Source organism: Hyperolius riggenbachi, chromosome 6 (assembly GCF_040937935.1).
Source record: "Hyperolius riggenbachi isolate aHypRig1 chromosome 6, aHypRig1.pri, whole genome shotgun sequence".
Taxonomy (NCBI): Eukaryota; Metazoa; Chordata; class Amphibia; order Anura; family Hyperoliidae; genus Hyperolius; species Hyperolius riggenbachi.
Window position 1 is genome coordinate 74,756,567 of NC_090651.1, and position 19,914 is coordinate 74,776,480.

Consider the following 19,914-nt stretch of genomic DNA (forward strand, 5'->3'; position numbering starts at 1 on the left):
TGTCCCAGGCCAGGCAGAGCCCTATCATGCAACAATCAATGGATGGATTTAGATAAAACGGGGTCCTGTGCAAAGATGAATGTGGGTGGGGTCCCTAGCATTTAGTACTGTACTGGTGATAAGTGCTATTGATTGTGGATTTTTCATTATGTGCTTAGTTTAGTGAACCTTGCAGATATTTTGGCTATCATTCATAGAGCATTTCCGCATGCGGAAATGCTTAAAACAGCTGACTTTACCGACCACTTAGCAAAGTCAGCATTCATAAAGCCTCTTTCCGCATGGAAAAATGACACTACCTACCGAGCAGAGTGATAAATCACCGCCTTGTGCGGTTATTATCGGTACAAATGTAGCAAAATGTTCATTCATGAAGATCACCGCAAGCGGTGTGAGGTCGGGAAGTACCGCTCACTCTGATGTGGCGATACCAATGTAAGTGAATGGAGACACACAGACCTCCCAGGCAGCTGCAGCAGAGCAGAACACGGAGAAATGTATCAACTCGGCAGCCTCCGTGTCTCCGCAAGCCTACCGCCTGCCTACCGCCAGCTTAGCTCGGGGAATCTCCGCACTGCTTCCGCACATGGATACATCTTCATGAATGCCCACCCAGAAGTCTAAAAATCCGCCAGCAGTGTTTTCCCGCACTGATTCTGTTTACCGACAGCCTGTTCATGAATGATAGCCATTGTATATAATAGATTATTGTTAGGACTGATCATGGTAAAGATGTGTGTTATGAATCTGTTTCTGTGCAGGAGCTGAACAAGTATCGGGCTAAGTGCAGCATGCTCTTCCACTATGACTGGATCAGTGTCCCGCTGGTGTACACACAGGTCAGGACCAACACTGTACAGCCTCACTGTCTCCTGGACTAATAGCTCCCTCTGCTGGTCTTACTGACAGGTTTTGTATCTAGAACAGATTCCTTCTTTAATAATACTCTAGTAAATCCACAGTACAGGCCCTTCTCAAAAAATTAGCATATTGTGATAAAGTTCATTATTTTCTGTAATGTACTGATAAACATTAGACTTTCATATATTTTGGATTTATTACACATAACTTAAGTAGTTGAAGCCTTTTATTGTTTTAATTAACTCTGCCAGGACTTTTGCAGGCATAGGGCGAGATGTTTTTTGGCTTTACCCTGCGGCCAAATTTCCCGGCCCCTTAACCTTCCTGGCGGTAAGCCCGAGCTGAGCTCAGGCTATGCCGCACAGGAAGATATCTCAGCCCCTGGTGGGGCGATTTGCTCCATTTAAAATGCTGTACGCGCAGCTAGCACTTTGCTAGCCGCGCGTACAGCTTGATCGCCGCCGCTCTGCGGCGATCGCCCGCACGTAGCGGCGCAAGAGGGCCCCCCCCCCCGCCAGAGCCCAATGAGTTCCGGGCAGCGCTATGGGCTGGATCGGAGGCGTCTGACATCAGGACGTCGGCTGACGTAATTCCGATCGTCGCCATGGCGACAGGAGAAGCCAAACAGGGGAGCGCGTTATATACGTGTTCCCCTGTTTGCTATTGATGCCGGCGACGATCGCACTAGAGGGACACATGCGCCCTCTAGTGGTGTTTCATGTAGCTACCACTTTGGTAGCTTTACATGAAACAAACAAAAAAAAAGGATTTTTGCCTACATGGCAAAAAAAATTAACCGCCAGGAGTGTTAATTACATGTATACATGAGAAAGTCCAGTCATGACACTAATGCCTGGTACACACATACGAGCCATGTCGCCGCTAGGGATCGTAACCTTGGAGTGTCTCCTCCCGTGATCCACTGAGTTAGATCTATTTGGCCATCCACTACTGTAGTTAAGAGCTGAACAGTTGTTCTGTTCAGGAAAAATGTCACCCAAAACAAAAAGGAAAAATAATTTATCCTGTGTTTATGCAGCACAACAATGTACAAAAGTTAAGCATCTTGCACTTCAACAAAAAAAAAAAAACAGAAAAGTTAGATACTTACCAAGGTAGAGGGAAGCCTCTGGATGATCAGAGGTTTCTCCGATCCTCCTCCAGCCACCGATGCTTGCTGGGACTCTCTTCTTCGCAGCCGCGTTCCCACCCACGTGAAAGCCATGCTCCCCTCCATGTACAAAGCACAGGCATAGCCATACTGCACAGGCACAAGTATGCTTCTCACCTGCACAGTAGCACAAAGCAGCTCATATACTGCTTTTTCCTCTGAGCATGAGTGGCTCCCTGCTTCTGCACAGACCGTACTTGAGCCTGCGCAGGGCAGCAGCATCGTGCACTATGGGGAGCAACACCGCGAGAACATATTCATCATGGTTTGTTGAATACGTTCAGAGGATCCCAGTGCTGGAACGGCAAGGGAAGCTACTGGACTACCCAGAGGCTCTCCTCCACTGAGGTAAGTATATTTTTGGGGGGAAGATGTGTCACAGGTTCACTTTAAGGTGCTCTTCCATCATGCTCAGTGGAGCAGTCGGGTATTAGTTCTAGTTTGAGGATTGGTTCTTTTTAGAAGATAAAATAACACTGACCCCATTACGCTTTCTCAGGTTGTGACTATTGCTGTGTACTCGTTCTTCGCCTCCTGCCTGGTTGGACGCCAGTTCCTGGAGGGACAAGACTTGGACATGTATGTCCCCATCTTCACCCTGCTCCAGTTCTTCTTCTACTCTGGATGGCTTAAGGTCTGTTATTCATTATATACCCAGCAAAAGTGATAAACCTACCCTGCTTGCTTTTTGCACATCACAAATATGAAGAACACACACCAATGCTCTTTCGACAAATCCTGCATTTTGAGTGTTGCGTTGCTATGAATTAGCCATAATTAGGTACGTGTACATCGATAACTCCATCCTAGTGGGGACATTTTCATGGGGATGGAAAGGAACAGGATCGGGTGGGAATGAAGTGTTAGTGAAAAATAAAATTGATGGGCAGGACAGGAATGGCTGTAGTCTCAATGGGGACAAGAGTTGTGTCCTTGTGTATTCCTCTAACCAAAACACTGCATGTGTACAACTATGAATGAATTACTAATTATTATTTATATAGCGCTGAAATCCTCTGCAGCGATGTACAGAGTATATTGTCTTGTCACTTAACTGTCCCTCAGAGGGGCTCACAATCTAATGCATATATGTCATATGTATCGTAGTCTAAGGCCAATTTTAGGGGGAAGTCAATTAACTTTTTTGTATGTTTTTGGGATGTGGGAGGAATCTGGAGTGCCCAAAGGAAACCCCACTCAGACACATGGAGAACATACAAACTCCTTGCAGATAATGCCCTGGCTGGGATACAAAAGTGCTAACCACTACACCACCGTGCTGCCCTAATATTATGACAATCAGATGCTATGTTTTTGTGCTCCCTGATAGTTTTGTTAACATATTGAGAAATTCATGAACTACAGATATGTGTTGCAGATTATGGCTGAGGACCACCTGGCACAGGCCTGTGTAGTTCTCGGGCCACAGTCTACAGCCTGGTACACACTTTCAATTACAATTGACTAATTTTACCACCTCCATGTAATGAGGGTGAACAGATTGTGATGAACAGATTAAACTCTCATACTACATGAAGAAGGTAAAATTGGGCAGTGATAGGCTAATCACCACTCAGCTACATCAGGCATTGTATCACATGGTTAAAGAGGATCTGAGATGACAAACTAAAAGTTTAGCTATCTAGCTGCGAACAGCTTCAAAAGTTTATGATTATTTATTCCTGTGATACGAGGGCAGCCATGTTCTGTTTGTCACATTGTCACAGGCTGAGGGCTGGAGATGCTATCAGCCTGCCTGTGTGTAAATTCAGTCCCCTCTCCTCTTCCCCTCTGCCTCTGAAATCAATGGCTACAGGGAGTGCAGAATTATTAGGCAAGTTCTATTTTTGAGGAATAATTTTATTATTGAACAACAACCATGTACTCAATGAATCCAAAAAACTCATTAATATCAAAGCTGAATATTTTTGAAAGTACTTTTTAGTTTGTTTTTAGTTTTAGCTATTTTAGGGGGATATCTGTGTGTGCAGGTGACTATTACTGTGCATAATTATTAGGCAACTTAACAAAAAACAAATATATACCCATTTCAATTATTTATTTTTACCAGTGAAACCAATATAACATCTCAGCATTCACAAATATACATTTCTGACATTCAAAAACAAAACACAAACAAATCAGTGACCAATATAGCCACCTTTCTTTGCAAGGACACTCAAAAGCCTGCCATCCATGGATTCTGTTAGTGTTTTGATCTGTTCACCATCAACATTGCGTGCAGCAGCAACCACAGCCTCCCAGACACTGTTCAGAGAGGTGTACTGTTTTCCCTCCTTGTAAATCTCACATTTTATGATGGACCACAGGTTCTCAATGGGGTTCAGATCAGGTGAACAAGGACGCCATGTCTTTAGTTTTTCTTCTTTTATACCCTTTCTTGCCAGCCACACTGTGGAGTACTCGTGTGATGGAGTATTGTCCTGCATGAAAATCATGTTTTTCTTGAAGGATGCAGACTTCTTCCTGTACCACAGCTTGAAGAAGGTGTCTTCCAGAAACTGGCAGTAGGAATGGGAGTTGAGCTTGACTCCATCCTCAACCCAAAAAGGCCCCACAAGCTCATCTTTGATGATACCAGCCCAAACCAGTACTCCACCTCCACCTTGCTGGCGTCTGAGTCGGACTGGAGCTCTCTGCCCTTTACCAATCCAGCCACGGGCCCATCCATCTGGCCCATCAAGACTCACTCTCATTTCATCAGTCCATAAAACCTTAGAAAATCAGTCTTGAGATATTTCTTGGCCCAGTCTTGACGTTTCAGCTTGTGTGTCTTGTTCAGTGGTGGTCGTCTTTCAGCCTTTCTTACCTTGGCCATGTCTTTGAGTATTGCACACCTTGTGCTTTTGGGCACTCCAGTGATGTTGCAGCTCTGAAATATGGCCAAACTGGTGGCATCTTGGCAGCTGCACACTTGACTTTTCTCAGTTCATGGGCAGTTATTTTGCGCCTTGGTTTTTCCACACACTTCTTGCAACTCTGTTGACTATTTTGAATGTAACGCTTGATTGTTCGATGATCACGCTTCAGAAGCTTTGCAATTTTAAGAGTGCTGCATCCCTCTGCAAGATATCTCACTATTTTTGACTTTTCTGAGCCTGTCAAGTCCTTCTTTTGACCCATTTTGCCAAAGGAAAGGAAGTTGCCTAATAATTATGCACACCTGATATAGGGTGTTGATGTCATTAGACCACACCCCTTCTCATTACAGAGATGCACATCACCTAATATGCTTAATTGGTAGTAGGCTTTCGAGCCTATACAGCTTGGAGTAAGACAACATGCATAAAGAGAATGATGTGGTCAAAATACTAATTTGCCTAATAATTCTGCACTCCCTGTAGTAACACCTCCTGTCCAGACTGGGCTCCCAAAAGCCCTTGCTACATGAGTCTGAGAGTGCCAAGGCACAAAAGTAGCTGTGGACAAGGCTTGTCTAGTTTATAGGGAATTAGAGTATTAAAACAAAACAAAAAAAGTATTCTGCTTGAGGAATGCCCTATAAACTATATGAAAGGAACACAATTATGCAATGAGTAAAAGTTCATCTCGGATCCACTTTAATACTAATGTGTACATGGTTGTGCCTTTATTTCAGGTGGCAGAGCAGATCATTAACCCCTTTGGAGAGGACGATGATGATTTTGAGACCAACAGACTGATAGACCGAAATCTGCAGGTAATGACCAAGAAACTGCATTTATTTGCCTCACATGAGGTGTTTGGCTTAAAAGGACTTTTTAAAGAGAACCCAAGGTGGGCAGATGGGACACAGAGGCATGTTGTCTGCCTCATGACATGCCTCTGTGTCCCCCAACCGCTGCTCTCTGCCCCTCCTCCCCCACCACCGCACTATAGTCCCCCGAGATTGGCGACATTATTTGTCGCCATCTTGGAGGTAAACACAGGAGAGACAAATTCCCTGTTCAATATGCCCGCCTGGGGCATTCCTCCTGCCATTGGGCAGCTCTCTCTCCCTGGCCACGCCCCCACTTCTCTGCACACTGGATGAGAGAATGAATCTCATCCCATTGTTGTGACCTATAGGTCACGAAAGTGAAAGTGGGCCAGGGCGGCCCACAGGAGCGGCGGTTTTTGCGGCTACCTGATCTGCTCAGCCCCACGGATCAGGTAGCCTACTTTTTTTTTTGAGCCCACCTCGGGCTCTCTTTAAAGAGAACCAGAGACGAAGCACCCTCATGTATTTTACCATATATATCAGTGGGAACATTAGAGAAAACACCTAACCTGCTCTCTGTTTCATTTTTCACTGCTCAGCCTGCTTCTAATCAGCCCTGATAAAATCCCCAACTGAGCATTCAGTCTGGCTTTGCTCAGGAATCATTATAGCCGAGTCTGTCTTTTCTAATGTATTTTCAAGACCAAGCCTGCCCCTTTGTGGCTTTGCTATAATGACTCAGCTATAATGATTCCTGAGCAAAGGCAGACTGAATGCTCAGTTGGGGATTTTATCAGGGCTGATTAGAAGCAGGCTGAGCAGTGAAGAATGAAACAGAGAGCAGAGTAGGTGTTTTCTCTAATGTTCCCACTGATTTATATGGTAAAATACATGAGGGTGCTTCGTCTCTGACTCACTTTAAGCAATGCCTGGCAGCCCTGCTGATCTATTTGGCTGCTGTAGTGTCTGAATAACCCAGAAACAAGCATGCAGCTAATTTTGTCAGATTTGACAATAAATTATGTAAATACCGGGCGCCTCAAATTATATATTATAATTAGCTGGCCATGTGACGCCAGGCGACGCCCAGTCGTCCAAAACGCATAAAAATTGCAGATCCAGCAGTCGTTTCTGATCACCGCAATCGATCGCACATCTATTGCAGGGCTCAGAATGACAAACTTTGGTTTTAAGATAGACAGTTGTGGGAAAGGTAGTTAATTGCGTTTAGCACATAGCTGTAACAAGCTGGTTCCCCGGCCCCCTGGAGAGCTAATGGCCCCTCTCAGAGGATATGCCAGCTGTTTCACTCTGATAAGGAGGCCTAGATTCAGCCAGGCAGGCTACGAATCCCCGGGAGGTCTTGACACCTTGCTCCCTGGTAAGGATCAAAGGGAAGCCAGCTGCCAGCACACACCCTGAATGACCTGAGGCTCATAGCATAGTCCATAACTTCCCAGATCTGTCATATTTCTGGGGTTCCTGAGATGGCAGCTTCGCCAAATGTGGGGAAAGTGTAGCATGAATCCCGGTGCTGGTTCTGTGAAATTCCCAGAACACTGTCCCCTAAACTCTCATAGCAATATGGGTTTGAAGAGACGGGGGGGGGGGGGTAAATTCTCATGATAGACCTGTCATATTTCATGTCCTAGGATTCGTAAAATCATGCTGAGTGTGAATATGCGGTATAGGTTTTAACTGCCCCCACGTGCACCCCAAGACGGGCCGAACTAGAATTCTGCCAGTCTGAGGGTCTGTAAGGATGGGACAGCCCCTGCTCCATCCTCCCGAGGCTGGACTTGTGCCTGTCATAGCCACTCCCCACAGCGATGGGTGATAAAACTATTGACAGGCTGAAACGCAAGTGTCCTCCACCTTGAAACACCATCTTGATCACATCTGTGCCAGCTTGAGGATATGCTGGCATCCGCCTGGTCTGAACTCTGAACTTTGAACTGAAACAAAAGGAACTCTACAAGTTTTTCCCACAAAAGGACCGCTTTCCACAAATCTAAGTATTTTTTATTCCTTTTAGTTTCTTTTATACTGTGTTATCATTTGTCTCTATAATTGTTGATTTTAATGATTTTCTGTATATATTAATTATTTATATTGCACGTAAATAAAGACTTTATCAAAGTCGTTCACTGTTCCGCTACACCTGCTATACAGCCATACATAGAAACTGAACTCAGGTCTCTGAGGAGTCGCTACTATTATTGATATCTAGACAGGATACAGTGTGTTTTAACCGTTTTATTTTCAGGATCAGTCAGTCAGTCGGTAGGGACCACTGGCCCATACCATGGTGGTGGCAGATATACCCTCAAATAGTGTGTAAAGTGTATTTCCGTAACCCACAGGCTCCCTTCTGGTTTGTCAGCGGCCAATTCCCAACGGTTTCTGCGCATTGACTGCGACCACAGTTTGCACGATCTGTAAGCTGGAACCGTTTGGAAGGTATTTCGCATTCCAGCCACCAGGGCTCCTGTGACAGGCCATAAAAAGCTCTGTTACTTATATGTGAAATTAAATAGAAAATGGTAAAAAAAAAAATAGTACATTTTTTTTAAACTCAATAATTTTGCACAGCAAGCCTTATTGGGCATAAATATAATCTAAAAAAAGACATGCATAAGTATGTAATCATACCACCTGCATTTCTCATTCATATCACCAGTCCACCACACAAACAAAGTTCCTCCCAAAAAGAGAAAAAAAACCTGTGCTCCAAAATGTAGTTTCAAAGCAGTCATTCAAGTTCCTTGTGGTGTATTATAGATAAGGATTATACTGTTAGTTCCAAGCTAGTTATTAATTGGAAGATCCTTAAAGAGACACTTAAGCCAGAAATAAAAAATCAGTTTTACTTGCCTGGGGCTTCTACCAGCCCCCTGCAGCCGCCCTGTGTCCTCACAGTCACTCACGGAGCCTCCGCTCCCCGCCGCCAGCTAGTTTAGCTTTCACTGACCGGCCCTGACAGGGAGTTGGCAGGCTTACTGCACCTGCGCAGGTCTGGCCACGCGTATCCTTCTTCGAGTTCCCGTCCTCAATAGCAGGACGATATTGCGGATGGGAACGCAAAGAAAAATACGTGTGGCCAGGCCTGTGGGGCCTGTCAGCGAAAACGAAACTAGCTGGCAGTGGGGGACCGGAGGCTCTGTGAGTGACTGCGAGGGCACGGGACGGCTTGTAGAAGCTCCAGGAAAGTAACACTGATTTTTTTATTCCTGGCTTAAGTGCCCCTTTAAGGATAGGAACACGCTAGGCAGAATCGCATGTGTTTTCCATAGCACATAGTTGAAAATGCATATGCGATTCTGACTAGTGTGTTCCAACCCTTAGTCAACAATATCTCCAAGGGCTGATTGAATTTGATTAATATCACAAGTCCCATAATATGAGCTACTTCGATTGAATAGGGGAGGATTACAGCATAGCTTAGATTCCAATTTGACAATAATGTCAGAAACTCCTCATCTGCAGCATGCTTGTTCAGGGTCTATTGCTAAAAGTATTAGGGGGAAAGGATCAGCAGGATAGCCAGGCAACTAGTATTGCCCCTTAGCGGTATGGACGAGCTCAGCTCGTCCATTACCGCCAGAGGGTGCCGCTCAGGCCCTGCTGGGCCGATTTTAATGAAATAAAAAGCAGCACACGCAGCCGGCACTTTGCCAGCCGCGTGTGCTACCTGATCGCCGCCGCTCTGCGGCGGTCCGCCGCGAGCAGCGGCGAAAGAGGGTCCCCCCCCCTTTTTTAAACTCAATAATTTTGCACAGCAAGCCTTATTGGGCATAAATATAATCTAAAAAAAGACATGCATAAGTATGTAATCATACCACCTGCATTTCTCATTCATATCACCAGTCCACCACACAAAAATAAAGTTCCTCCCAAAAAGAGAAAAAAAACCTGTGCTGCAAAATGTAGTTTCAAAGCAGTCATTCAAGTTCCTTGTGGTGTATTATAGATAAGGATTATACTGTTAGTTCCAAGCTAGTTATTAATTGGAAGATCCTTAAAGAGACACTTAAGCCAGAAATAAAAAATCAGTTTTACTTGCCTGGGGCTTCTACCAGCCCCCTGCAGCCGCCCTGTGTCCTCACAGTCACTCACTGAGCCTCCGCTCCCCGCCGCCAGCTAGTTTAGCTTTCACTGACCGGCCCTGACAGGGAGTTGGCAGGCTTACTGCACCTGCGCAGGTCTGGCCACGCGTATCCTTCTTCGAGTTCCCGTCCTCAATAGCAGGACGATATTGCAGATGGGAACGCAAAGAAAAATACGTGTGGCCAGGCCTGTGGGGCCTGTCAGCGAAAACGAAACTAGCTGGCAGTGGGGGACCGGAGGCTCTGTGAGTGACTGCGAGGGCACGGGACGGCTTGTAGAAGCTCCAGGAAAGTAAAACTGATTTTTTTATTCCTGGCTTAAGTGCCCCTTTAAGGATAGGAACACGCTAGGCAGAATCGCATGTGTTTTCCACAGCACATAGTTGAAAATGCATATGCGATTCTGACTAGTGTGTTCCAACCCTTAGTCAACAATATCTCCAAGGGCTGATTGAATTTGATTAATATCACAAGTCCCATAATATGAGCTACTTCGATTGAATAGGGGAGGATTACAGCATAGCTTAGATTCCAATTTGACAATAATGTCAGAAACTCCTCATCTGCAGCATGCTTGTTCAGGGTCTATTGCTAAAAGTATTAGGGGGAAAGGATCAGCAGGATAGCCAGGCAACTAGTATTGCCCCTTAGCGGTATGGACGAGCTCAGCTCGTCCATTACCGCCAGAGGGTGCCGCTCAGGCCCTGCTGGGCCGATTTTAATGAAATAAAAAGCAGCACACGCAGCCGGCACTTTGCCAGCCGCGTGTGCTACCTGATCGCCGTCGCTCTGCGGCGGTCCGCCGCGAGCAGTGGCGAAAGAGGGTCCCCCCAGCCGCCCGAGCCCAGCGTAGCCGTAACAAACAGTTCCAGCCAGCGCTAAGGGCTGGATCGGAGGCGGCTGACGTCCATGACGTCACTCCGCTCGTCGCTATGGCGACGAGGTAAGCAAAACAAGAGCTGCCTTCCTTGTTGATTCTGACCGCCGGAGGCAATCAGAATTACGGATCGGGAGCGCCCTCTAGTGGGCTTTCATGCAGCCAACTTTCAGTTGGCTGCATGGAATATTTTTTTTTTAATTTAAAAAAACCCTCCCGCAGCCGCCCTGGCGATTTTAATAGAACGCCAGGGTGGTTAAAAGGAAGTAAATATGACAGCCTGCATATGACAGCCTGCATATACCTCTCACTACAGTTGTCCTTTAAATCGTACCCAAGTTCCTTGCAATTTTTTCATACTGTGTGCCTTCATACAGAGGTACTGTTCCTCTAGCCAGTTGGTGCTTTTACTCCTTGTGGCCACTTCCAAGATTTGTTTGTGCTTTGTGATTACTTTTTGTTCCATCTCCCAGTTAGGACCCCAGAGCATCTCCTTCTCCAAATGTACCAGGTGGAGAGGACATGCTTTGGATTTCGTCAAAACATTACCAGTGAACTACTGGCAGTTATGTGGAAATTTAAAAAAAACCATGTCCAATATAGGAAGCATAGACTGATGATGATGTTCCATCTGCTTTCTGCCAAGGTCTCCCTGTTATCCGTGGACGACATGTACCAGAACCTACCACCGATGGGAAAAGACAAGTACTGGGATGAGCAGAGCGCACTGCCACCATACACTATCGCCACTGCAGCCGAGACTCTCAAACCATCGTTTATGGGCTCCACTTTTGACATGCGGTATGGAAACTGAGTTACTGAGGATGGTGGGAGTTGGGTGGATCAACACAACTGGCGATACTTCTGATGGGTTGAGGGAGTACTTTGCCTACATGTAATAAAGCACAACGCAAGAACTGAATTAGTATTTTCATTAAAGACACTTTCCAGGCAAACACTGTTTTTTGCCGCTAATGAAAGTCTATGGGATGCATGTAAAAACGCATATATGTCTGTTTTTGAATATACAATAACATTTGTAAAGCGCTTTTCTCCCATAGGACTCAAAGCGCATAGTTGTGTCTCAGATTAATACAGGGTTGCAGGCTGGGTTGTGTTACAGAGGAGATAGTCAGATGTTCATGAATGCCAGACTGAAGAGGTAGGTTTTCAGTATAGACTTAAATGCTTCCAGGGATGGAGCTGTCCTGATTGGGTGTGGCAGGGAGTTCCAAAGTGTAGGGGCAGCATGACAAAAGGCTCTGTCTCCAAATGTGTGGAGGTGGACTCTGTGGGTGACCAAGGTGTTACGTCCTTTTGATCTAAGATTGTGGGAGGTGTGATGCAGTTGCAACAAGTCCTTCAGGTATCCAGGGCCCAGATTGTGCAAGGATTTGAATGTCAGTAAGCCAATCTTAAACAGAATTCTCCATTTTATCGGTAGCCAGTGGAGTGAGCACAGGGTTGGTGTTATGTGGTAATGGCGGGGTTGGCTCGTTAACAGCCTTGCGGCGGCATTCTGTACTAATTGCAGGCGGCGTAAGTCTTTCTTATGCAGACCTGTGTAGAGGCACAACTTGCTGCATAATTTTTAAAAGTGCATGTAAAACACACATAATGTATCTCAATGGAGACGCAGAGAAATGTGTGCTTACATGCCTATTTTTAAATTCAAATATAATACTGTAGTTTAGTCCATTGATTAGGGAAAGTAAAAGCAACACAATCACATAAAAAATTAAAAACGGACATGGCAGAAAATAACGAGCAGCAGTCAAGCTACCACCTTCGCTGCCCTTTAGGCCCCATTCACACCTAAAAACGAAAACGCAAGCGGTTTTGTGCTATTTTTTTTCCCCTCCCGGCGCTCCACTGCGCGCTGCGTTTTTGTAAAAAGCGCTTTTCTAATTCACTCTTTGACCCAGAAAAGAATAAATACAATGTATTTATTCTTAAAAACTCTCACGCAATCGCTGCACAAAGCGGTTTTGTGAGCGTTTTGCATTTTTCCTATACCTCCCATTATAGCAAAAACGCCTCAAATATGGTGCAGGCACCGCTTTGCTGAGCGGATCGGAAATGAACTGCTCAGCTGTGACTCTCGCATAGGGAATCATTGCACAACCGTTTTATGGGCGATTTTAAAAATCGCCTGCGCTTGAAAAAAGGCTGAAAACGCCCCTAGTGTGAACAGGCCCTTATTGTGCTGGCAAGCTCTGTTGTGCATACATCTTGTAACCTAGTGCCAAAACCACACCCCCCACTGCAGGTGGAATCACCTCCCACCATTATCCATCAATGCGTAAGTATCAAGCCTGGTACACACTTTCAATTATGATTGGCCAATTGCTGACCAATTTTTCCACCTCCATGTAGTGTGATGGTTAACCTACACAATCTGCTCATAGTATTCAATATCTGTTGGCCCTCAGGCTAGGGTCACACTTGGCAAAAATCGCAGGCATTTTCCACACCGCGAAAACGCATAATGGTTCCCAATGCACTGAGCGATTGTGTGGTTATCCGCCATGGGGGGAAAAAAAGCTGACACTGCTTTTTATCGCAACACGTGCGATTCCCAATTGTTCTCAGCTGGCTGCTGGCCAAGAATGCTGATTTGCCAGCGGGAAATAGTACCATCTTCCCGCACCCTCAAGTGTGACCCTACCCTCATACTGCATGGAGGGGGCAACATTGGTCAGTGATAGGCCAGTCATAAATGAAAGTGTGTAGTACCAGGCTTTAAGCAGTGGATCAGTCACACAACCCCTTCTTGTCTTGATTGGTGCATAGCTGCACCAAACCTCCCTGTATACATCCCCTCCAGGTCGCCATGAACAGTAGGGAAAGATGTAATTCGGCTTCCAGCTACTGCTGGCGGCCAAATTACAGTGTTTTAATCATAATTTGTGTGGTCTTCTAACGGTGCCTAAATTACTCACCGAGCGCCGCTATAGCCGTAATTCCTATTACAGCCTATGGTGGCGCAGCTGCTTCCAAGTTTCCGGTGCTGTTTTTACAACACTCCACATCCCTACCCCGATGTAGTATGGTACACGAGGGACGGTCAATGAAGGAGTATGCAAATTATGTATGCAAATTTTTGTAGCTAGAAAATGGACCAAATTCCACCTAGACATGACTAAGGGCCCATTTCCACTATTGCGAATTCGCATGCGGTTTTCGCATGCAAATTCGCATAGCAATACAAGTGAATGGGACTGTTTCCACTTGTCAGGATTCCTTTGCGTTTTTCTGTGCAGAAAGAATTCGCATGGCAGAGCCATCAGAATTCGCATACCACATACCACTATGCGAATCGCATACAATGTATTTAATAGGAAAGTCGCATGAGGTTTGAGCATGCGAATTTTCATGCGAAACTTTGCATAGAATTTTATTGCGAATTTGCATAGAAACAATGGAAAAGCACACCAGCACTGCCATGGTTAAATTCGCATGCATCGTCATCCATGCGAATTCGTATGAAAATTTGCATGAAACCGCATGCGAATTTTTACCACGGCGATTTGCACGGCACAAGTGGAAATGCAGCCTAAGGACTCTTTCCTACGGACAGTTGTGAAAGTTTGAGAGGCATTTCACTGCCTATCAACTGTCTGTGGAAAAGAGGCCTAAATTAGTCAATTTTCAATCTACATAAATTTGCATAATCCTGCATCAATTTGCATCTCATTGACCATCTCTACTGCATACCTGGATCTGGCAAGGGGGGATAAAAGGTTTACAAGTGGTCATGAGACAGCTGCAGTTTACATAGTAATGGAGGTATTTTTAGACATTTCTGATATTTTATAACTTTTATCTTGGAGGACAACCGGGAGACTGAAGTAGCTGGGAATGTACCAGGCAAAAATGTTATTAGAGTTTTTATTGAACGAAACATGCTTTTTTATACGGAGGTTATATTGCTTATTATTCCTAACAATGTGGTTGTAATTTCACTTTAATAAGGAGTAAATATTTCTTATACATTTTTTTTTATACTAATATTTTTTTATAATTTTTATTTAACATAATTTTTTTTTTTAGCATTGATGGAGATTCAGAACAAAGCCAGCAAGTGTCAGCCACCCCCAACCTGCCTCGAGCTCGCACCCCCATGCTCAGCCGTTTCCTCTCCTCTGCTGCATCACCCGCAGTGGGCATGAGAAACCTCATGGGCCGCAGTGGGCGTACTCCTTTGGTTCGCTTCAGAGGTGAAGGGTCACCCAACACCAATGGACGCTACAGTGACACTGATCCAGATGGACGAATTGATGAAGAACTGACCACAGAGGATGAGAAGGAAAGTAGGGCCAGTGAACCCCCTACACCTAAAGTGGTGTCTAGAAGCCCTCGCAGGCTAGAGGCTTCAGAGAAGCAAAAAAAACTGGAGCTGCCACGGCCATCTCCAATCCTAATCACAGTGGATGAACCTTCAGAGGATGAGGACGACGAATCGGAATCCTGAAGACAGCAGACATTGTCCTCCTCAGAAACCAATAAACTCAATCTGATGGTAATGGTGGTTTTACAAGAGCTGCACATTATATCTTGTCAGATCAGTAAAACCCTACTGTGTTAGAGAAGGCAGGGAGAAAACCCAAGATGGAGCCTTAGATACTTTGCTTTACAAACACAATACTACGGTAATACTCCGAAGTTTGGTGGCAGCTGCTGTAAAGTGAAATAAAATAAACTCTCTCACCTTTCAGACATTCCAGTTTTAACCACTTTGCATCCAGACCTTGTTTCCCCTTATTGACCAGAGCAGTTTTGATGTTTTGGCTATGTCCCTATTTAATCAGCAATAACTTTATCCCCACTTATGACACCTAAATAAAATATATATTGGTTTTTTTTCAAGACAACCTAGACTTTCATTGTATGACATTTTTCCCTCAACCAAATTTGTTTTCTATGCATTTTAATGGGAAAAAGAGGAAGAAATTAGTAAAAACACATTATTTCTCAGTTTTACCAATACCAGTTTAAAAATAAAAAGTGGTATTGTAGATTAAAAACACAATGTTGCTGTCACAATTTAGGGTGAGGATATTGGATTCTGAAATAATGCTACAGTGTGTATTTTTCACTATGAACTGAGAAAATAAACGTATTTTTAATGGTAAAAATCAATCTTATTGGCTCAGGGAACATATATTCTTTTTCACCAATTAGTGCGGCATCAGATAGTGCCAGAAGTGTGCCCAGAAGCAAGCCCAATGGTGCACAGCAGTGCTTAAGCTACAAGACGTATATCTATGTCCTCGTGGCTTAGATGAAGTCACAGAGGACGTAGATCAGTGGTCCTCAAACTAAGGCCCGGGGCCAAATGTGGCCCCCTGAGGCTTTTATACCAGCCCCTCACACACAAAATGTAGCACTTATAGATGCGGTCAGCTCCATCTTTAAACATTGGTTGTCCGCTTATAGAATAGCAGTGCTGGCACCACCCATCCACATGGAAGCAAGATAGCAGTAATTCGCTAGTTTCCAATCACATTTAGCATCAAGTGGGTGTGGGTCACCTTGGTATGCTTCACTGTCTGGTCCGCAAAGACTTCTACATCATTCATAATTTTATGTATACTCCGGCCCCCTAGCAGTCTGAAATATGTTGACCCGGCCCTCGACCCAAAACATTTGGGGACCCCTGACGTAGATATACTGTAGCGGTGGATAAAGTGGTTAAAATGGATGTGCTACAGTTCCCAAGCCTGTACATCAGCTTCAGCCGATACTAGTAGCTCCCACTGGCCTTAAGGTGCCCAAAAACTATGCGATATTCCCCGGCAGATTCAACCACTGTGATGGAATCTGCCAAGAATTGATGCCCCAACATGCCACCCAATGGTAATTTTGATGATTAATGGCCAAAATCAACCAACATTACACATCAGAGATGACTTTTTTTGGAAGGCGAAAGGGGGCACGATGTTGTGTGTGTGGGGGGGCTAGTGACAGGCTCCCTAGGTGAGTCCCCCTATTATACTGCTCCCCAACTCGCTTCCGTAATCTACCAGTGCCTATACCCCCACAGCATGTATGTACTCACGTCAAGTCACAAAGCATGGGCACCAGGAGATGGTGGAAGCACACTGTAGAGAGCACGCCAGAAATTACCATCAGGGAGGACTCCTGGGGGCCGGTTACCATCTCTAGACCCCTCAAGATTTTGCGCTAATAAATATGCTATACAGAAGAAAAAATAGATGCGTGCTCAGACCAGTCAACTCCTAAGGGCTCGTTTCCACTATTGCGGTGCGGAATCGCCTGGATTCCACCGCTGATGAAATCGCATGCAGATGCTATTCCCCATGCGTTTTTGCCACGAATTCGCTTAGGTGAGGGTATATGCGATTTTAACCATGTCACTGCCTGTGAATTTACATTAGTACCTATGCGAATTCGCGGCAAAAACGCATGGGGAAAACGCATGCGATTTCCCTATTAAATACATTGCATACGATTCGCATGCATTCCACTCGCAGGCGAATTCTGCTGCCCTTTTGTGCGTTTTTCACCGCTGAAAAAACAGCACCTCAACAACGCTACAGTGGAAACAGGCCCATCCACTTGCACTACATGTGCGAATCCGCATGCGTTGGACGCATGCGGATTCGCGATAGTGGAAACGAGCCCTGACTAAATACTGGCTGCCTCAAGTCATCTGACTAATTAAAATGGCAAAGCGTATGCAAATTGCATTCGCCCACCAGAATATGCAGGATCTAACCTGTCTACCTATCTTCCTGCAGGAGTTGGCCCACACAGAATTTTGCATCTCAACAGGGGTGCCGCATGTAGGCCTCCTTGTACCCCCAAGAAATGAAGGGCAGCGCAGACACCCCCACAAGGCATCCACTGCCCGGGAGCACCGCAACCGCCCCCCATGGGAGGGGGGAGCGAGAGAGCATGGCCAGCACTCCCCCCAGACATGGCCTGTGCCCAGGGAGGACCACCCATGCTGCCCCCCCAAAGGATGGCTTCCTTACCTTTGCGAATTTACTTACCTGTGGTGCCATTTGCATGGTTTGGGAGCAAACACACCAATGGTGAGGTGAGGGGGCGGGGCGCAGACAAGCCCCCCAGCGCTGCGACCGCTGGGCAAGCCCATCCGCACCCACCCCACAACACCCCATGAAGGAAGAAACACAATTGCATGCTACACAGAAGAAAAAAAAGAGGTGTGCTCAGAGTACATTTGAAATCGCCGCCGGTAGACTTGGGCGCAGGATACAGCCGGTATATGGCTGATCCTGCTTCTGCACAAGTCCGGGCCGATTTAATTACTATTCCCCCTCCAGGCCGCCATGGATAGTGGGGGAATGAAATAATTCGGCTTCCAGCCATTGCTGGAAGCCAAATTATTATGTTTTTAAGCAACCTCGGCTCCGTCTTCTGAAGGAGCCGACGTTACTCACTGAGAGCCTGATACAAGTAATTCCTATTCTAGTCTATGGAGGCGCTGACTGCGCCCAAATCTAGCAGCGCTGAAAAGCACTGCTCCGATGTGCTCAGATCAGTCAACTCCTGACTAAATACTGGCTGCCTCAAGTCATCTGACTAATTAAAATGGCAAAGCGTATGCAAATTGCATTCACCCACCAGAATATGCAGGATCTAACCTGTCTACCCATCTTCCTGCAGGAGTTGGCCCACACAAAATTTTTCATCTCAACAGGGGTGCCACATGTAGGCCCCCTTGTACCCCCAAGAAATGAGGGGCAGCGCAGACACCCCCACAAGGCATCCACTGCCCGGGAGCACCGCAACCGCACCCATGGGAGGGGGGAGTGAGAGAGCATGGCCAGCACACCCCCCAGACATGGCCTGTGCCCAGGGGTGACCAACCATGCTGCCCCCCAAAGGATAGCTTTCCTACCTTTGCAAATTTACTTACCTGTGGTGCCATTTGCATGGTTTGGGAGCAAACTATTAGCTATTTTTTTTATTTTATTAATTAGCCGCTGTTAATTTTATGTACATTTGGCTCCACCCATGACCACACCCACATTCTGTTGCATGGCCACACCCCCTTTTGGGGGGCTGGAGAAAAAACTCAAATCAAGTCAGGACATTTTAACTACTTTAAGACCGCCTCACGTGAACGGGCCCTTATAGTAAACTCCAAGGGAACAGGAAAAGTAGCTTACTATATCAGGCCCAGTGCACACCAAAAACCTCTAGCAGATCTGCAAAACGCTAGAGGTTTTTGAAGCAGATTTTAGAGGGATTCTAGACATGCCAAAAATGCCTAGCATTTTTGTGTAGCAGATTACAAATATTGTTACAGTAAAAGCTGTTACTGAACAGCTTCTGTAACAAAAACGCCTGGAAAACCGCTCTGATCTAGCGTTTTTCAGAGCGGTTTTCCCCTTTCCTATACATTAACACTGAGGCAGAAACACCTCAGAAATATAAAAAATGCTGCAACCCCCGAGAAAAACAAACCTCTCTGGTGTGCACCATCCCATTCACTTTCATTAGCCAAGCGGTTTTCCCCCTGCAACCAGCCCTAAGAATTGGCCATACATTGTTTATTTATTCACCTGTAGCACCTCCCCAATTGCTTAAACACTTGAAGACCACAGTGGTAAACCCCCCTAAAGACCAGGCTGTTTTTTTCATAACTGGCCACTGCAGCTTTAAGGCCAAGCTGCAGGGCCGCACAACACAGCACACAAGTGATTTCCCCCCCTTATCTCCCCACCAACAGAGCTCTCTGTTGGGGTCTGATCGGCCCCCTTGTGTTTTATTTTTTTTTTTTAATATTTATGTTCATGTTTTTACTGTTTTTTCTTACTTTTTCTGTATTTTTTTGTTTTAGAAATCCCGCCCCTCCCCCTAGCCAGCCAATCACGTGATCAGCTGTCATAGGCTTCTGCCTGAGAGCCGATCGCTCTCTTGTTCCCCAGGGGGACGGCCGTGTGACCCAGTACAGCGCTGCTGCCAATCGCAGCGCTGTACTGTGTAAATAGACGGCGATCACGCCGTCTAAGTCTCCCAAGCAGCAATAGCCTCTCGGAGACTAAAGAGTGGGTAGAGCTCCGCCCCCCCGAGGAGATGCGCGCGCACCCTGCACGCGATCTACTCCAGTAGCCAGCTCCAGGACCTGACACCAATTGCCGTTAGGCGGTCCTGGGGCTGCCGCCACGGTCACGCCCATTGGCGTGAGGCGGTCTTAAAGTAG

At 45.9% G+C, this 19,914-nt stretch overlaps 1 protein-coding gene across 1 annotated transcript in view; it reads left to right on the forward strand.

Annotated features, from left to right (window-relative positions):
* The window catches only part of BEST4 (bestrophin 4), a 29,309-nt gene extending 14,120 nt beyond the window's left edge, over positions 1-15,189 (forward strand). Inside the window, exons 4-8 of the mRNA XM_068242074.1 lie at positions 762-839; positions 2,532-2,666; positions 5,652-5,732; positions 11,362-11,516; positions 14,769-15,189. Coding sequence (XP_068098175.1) covers positions 762-839; positions 2,532-2,666; positions 5,652-5,732; positions 11,362-11,516; positions 14,769-15,189 — 870 coding nt within the window. The remainder of the gene's footprint in view (positions 1-761; positions 840-2,531; positions 2,667-5,651; positions 5,733-11,361; positions 11,517-14,768) is intronic.
* The last annotated feature ends 4,725 nt before the right edge of the window (positions 15,190-19,914 follow it).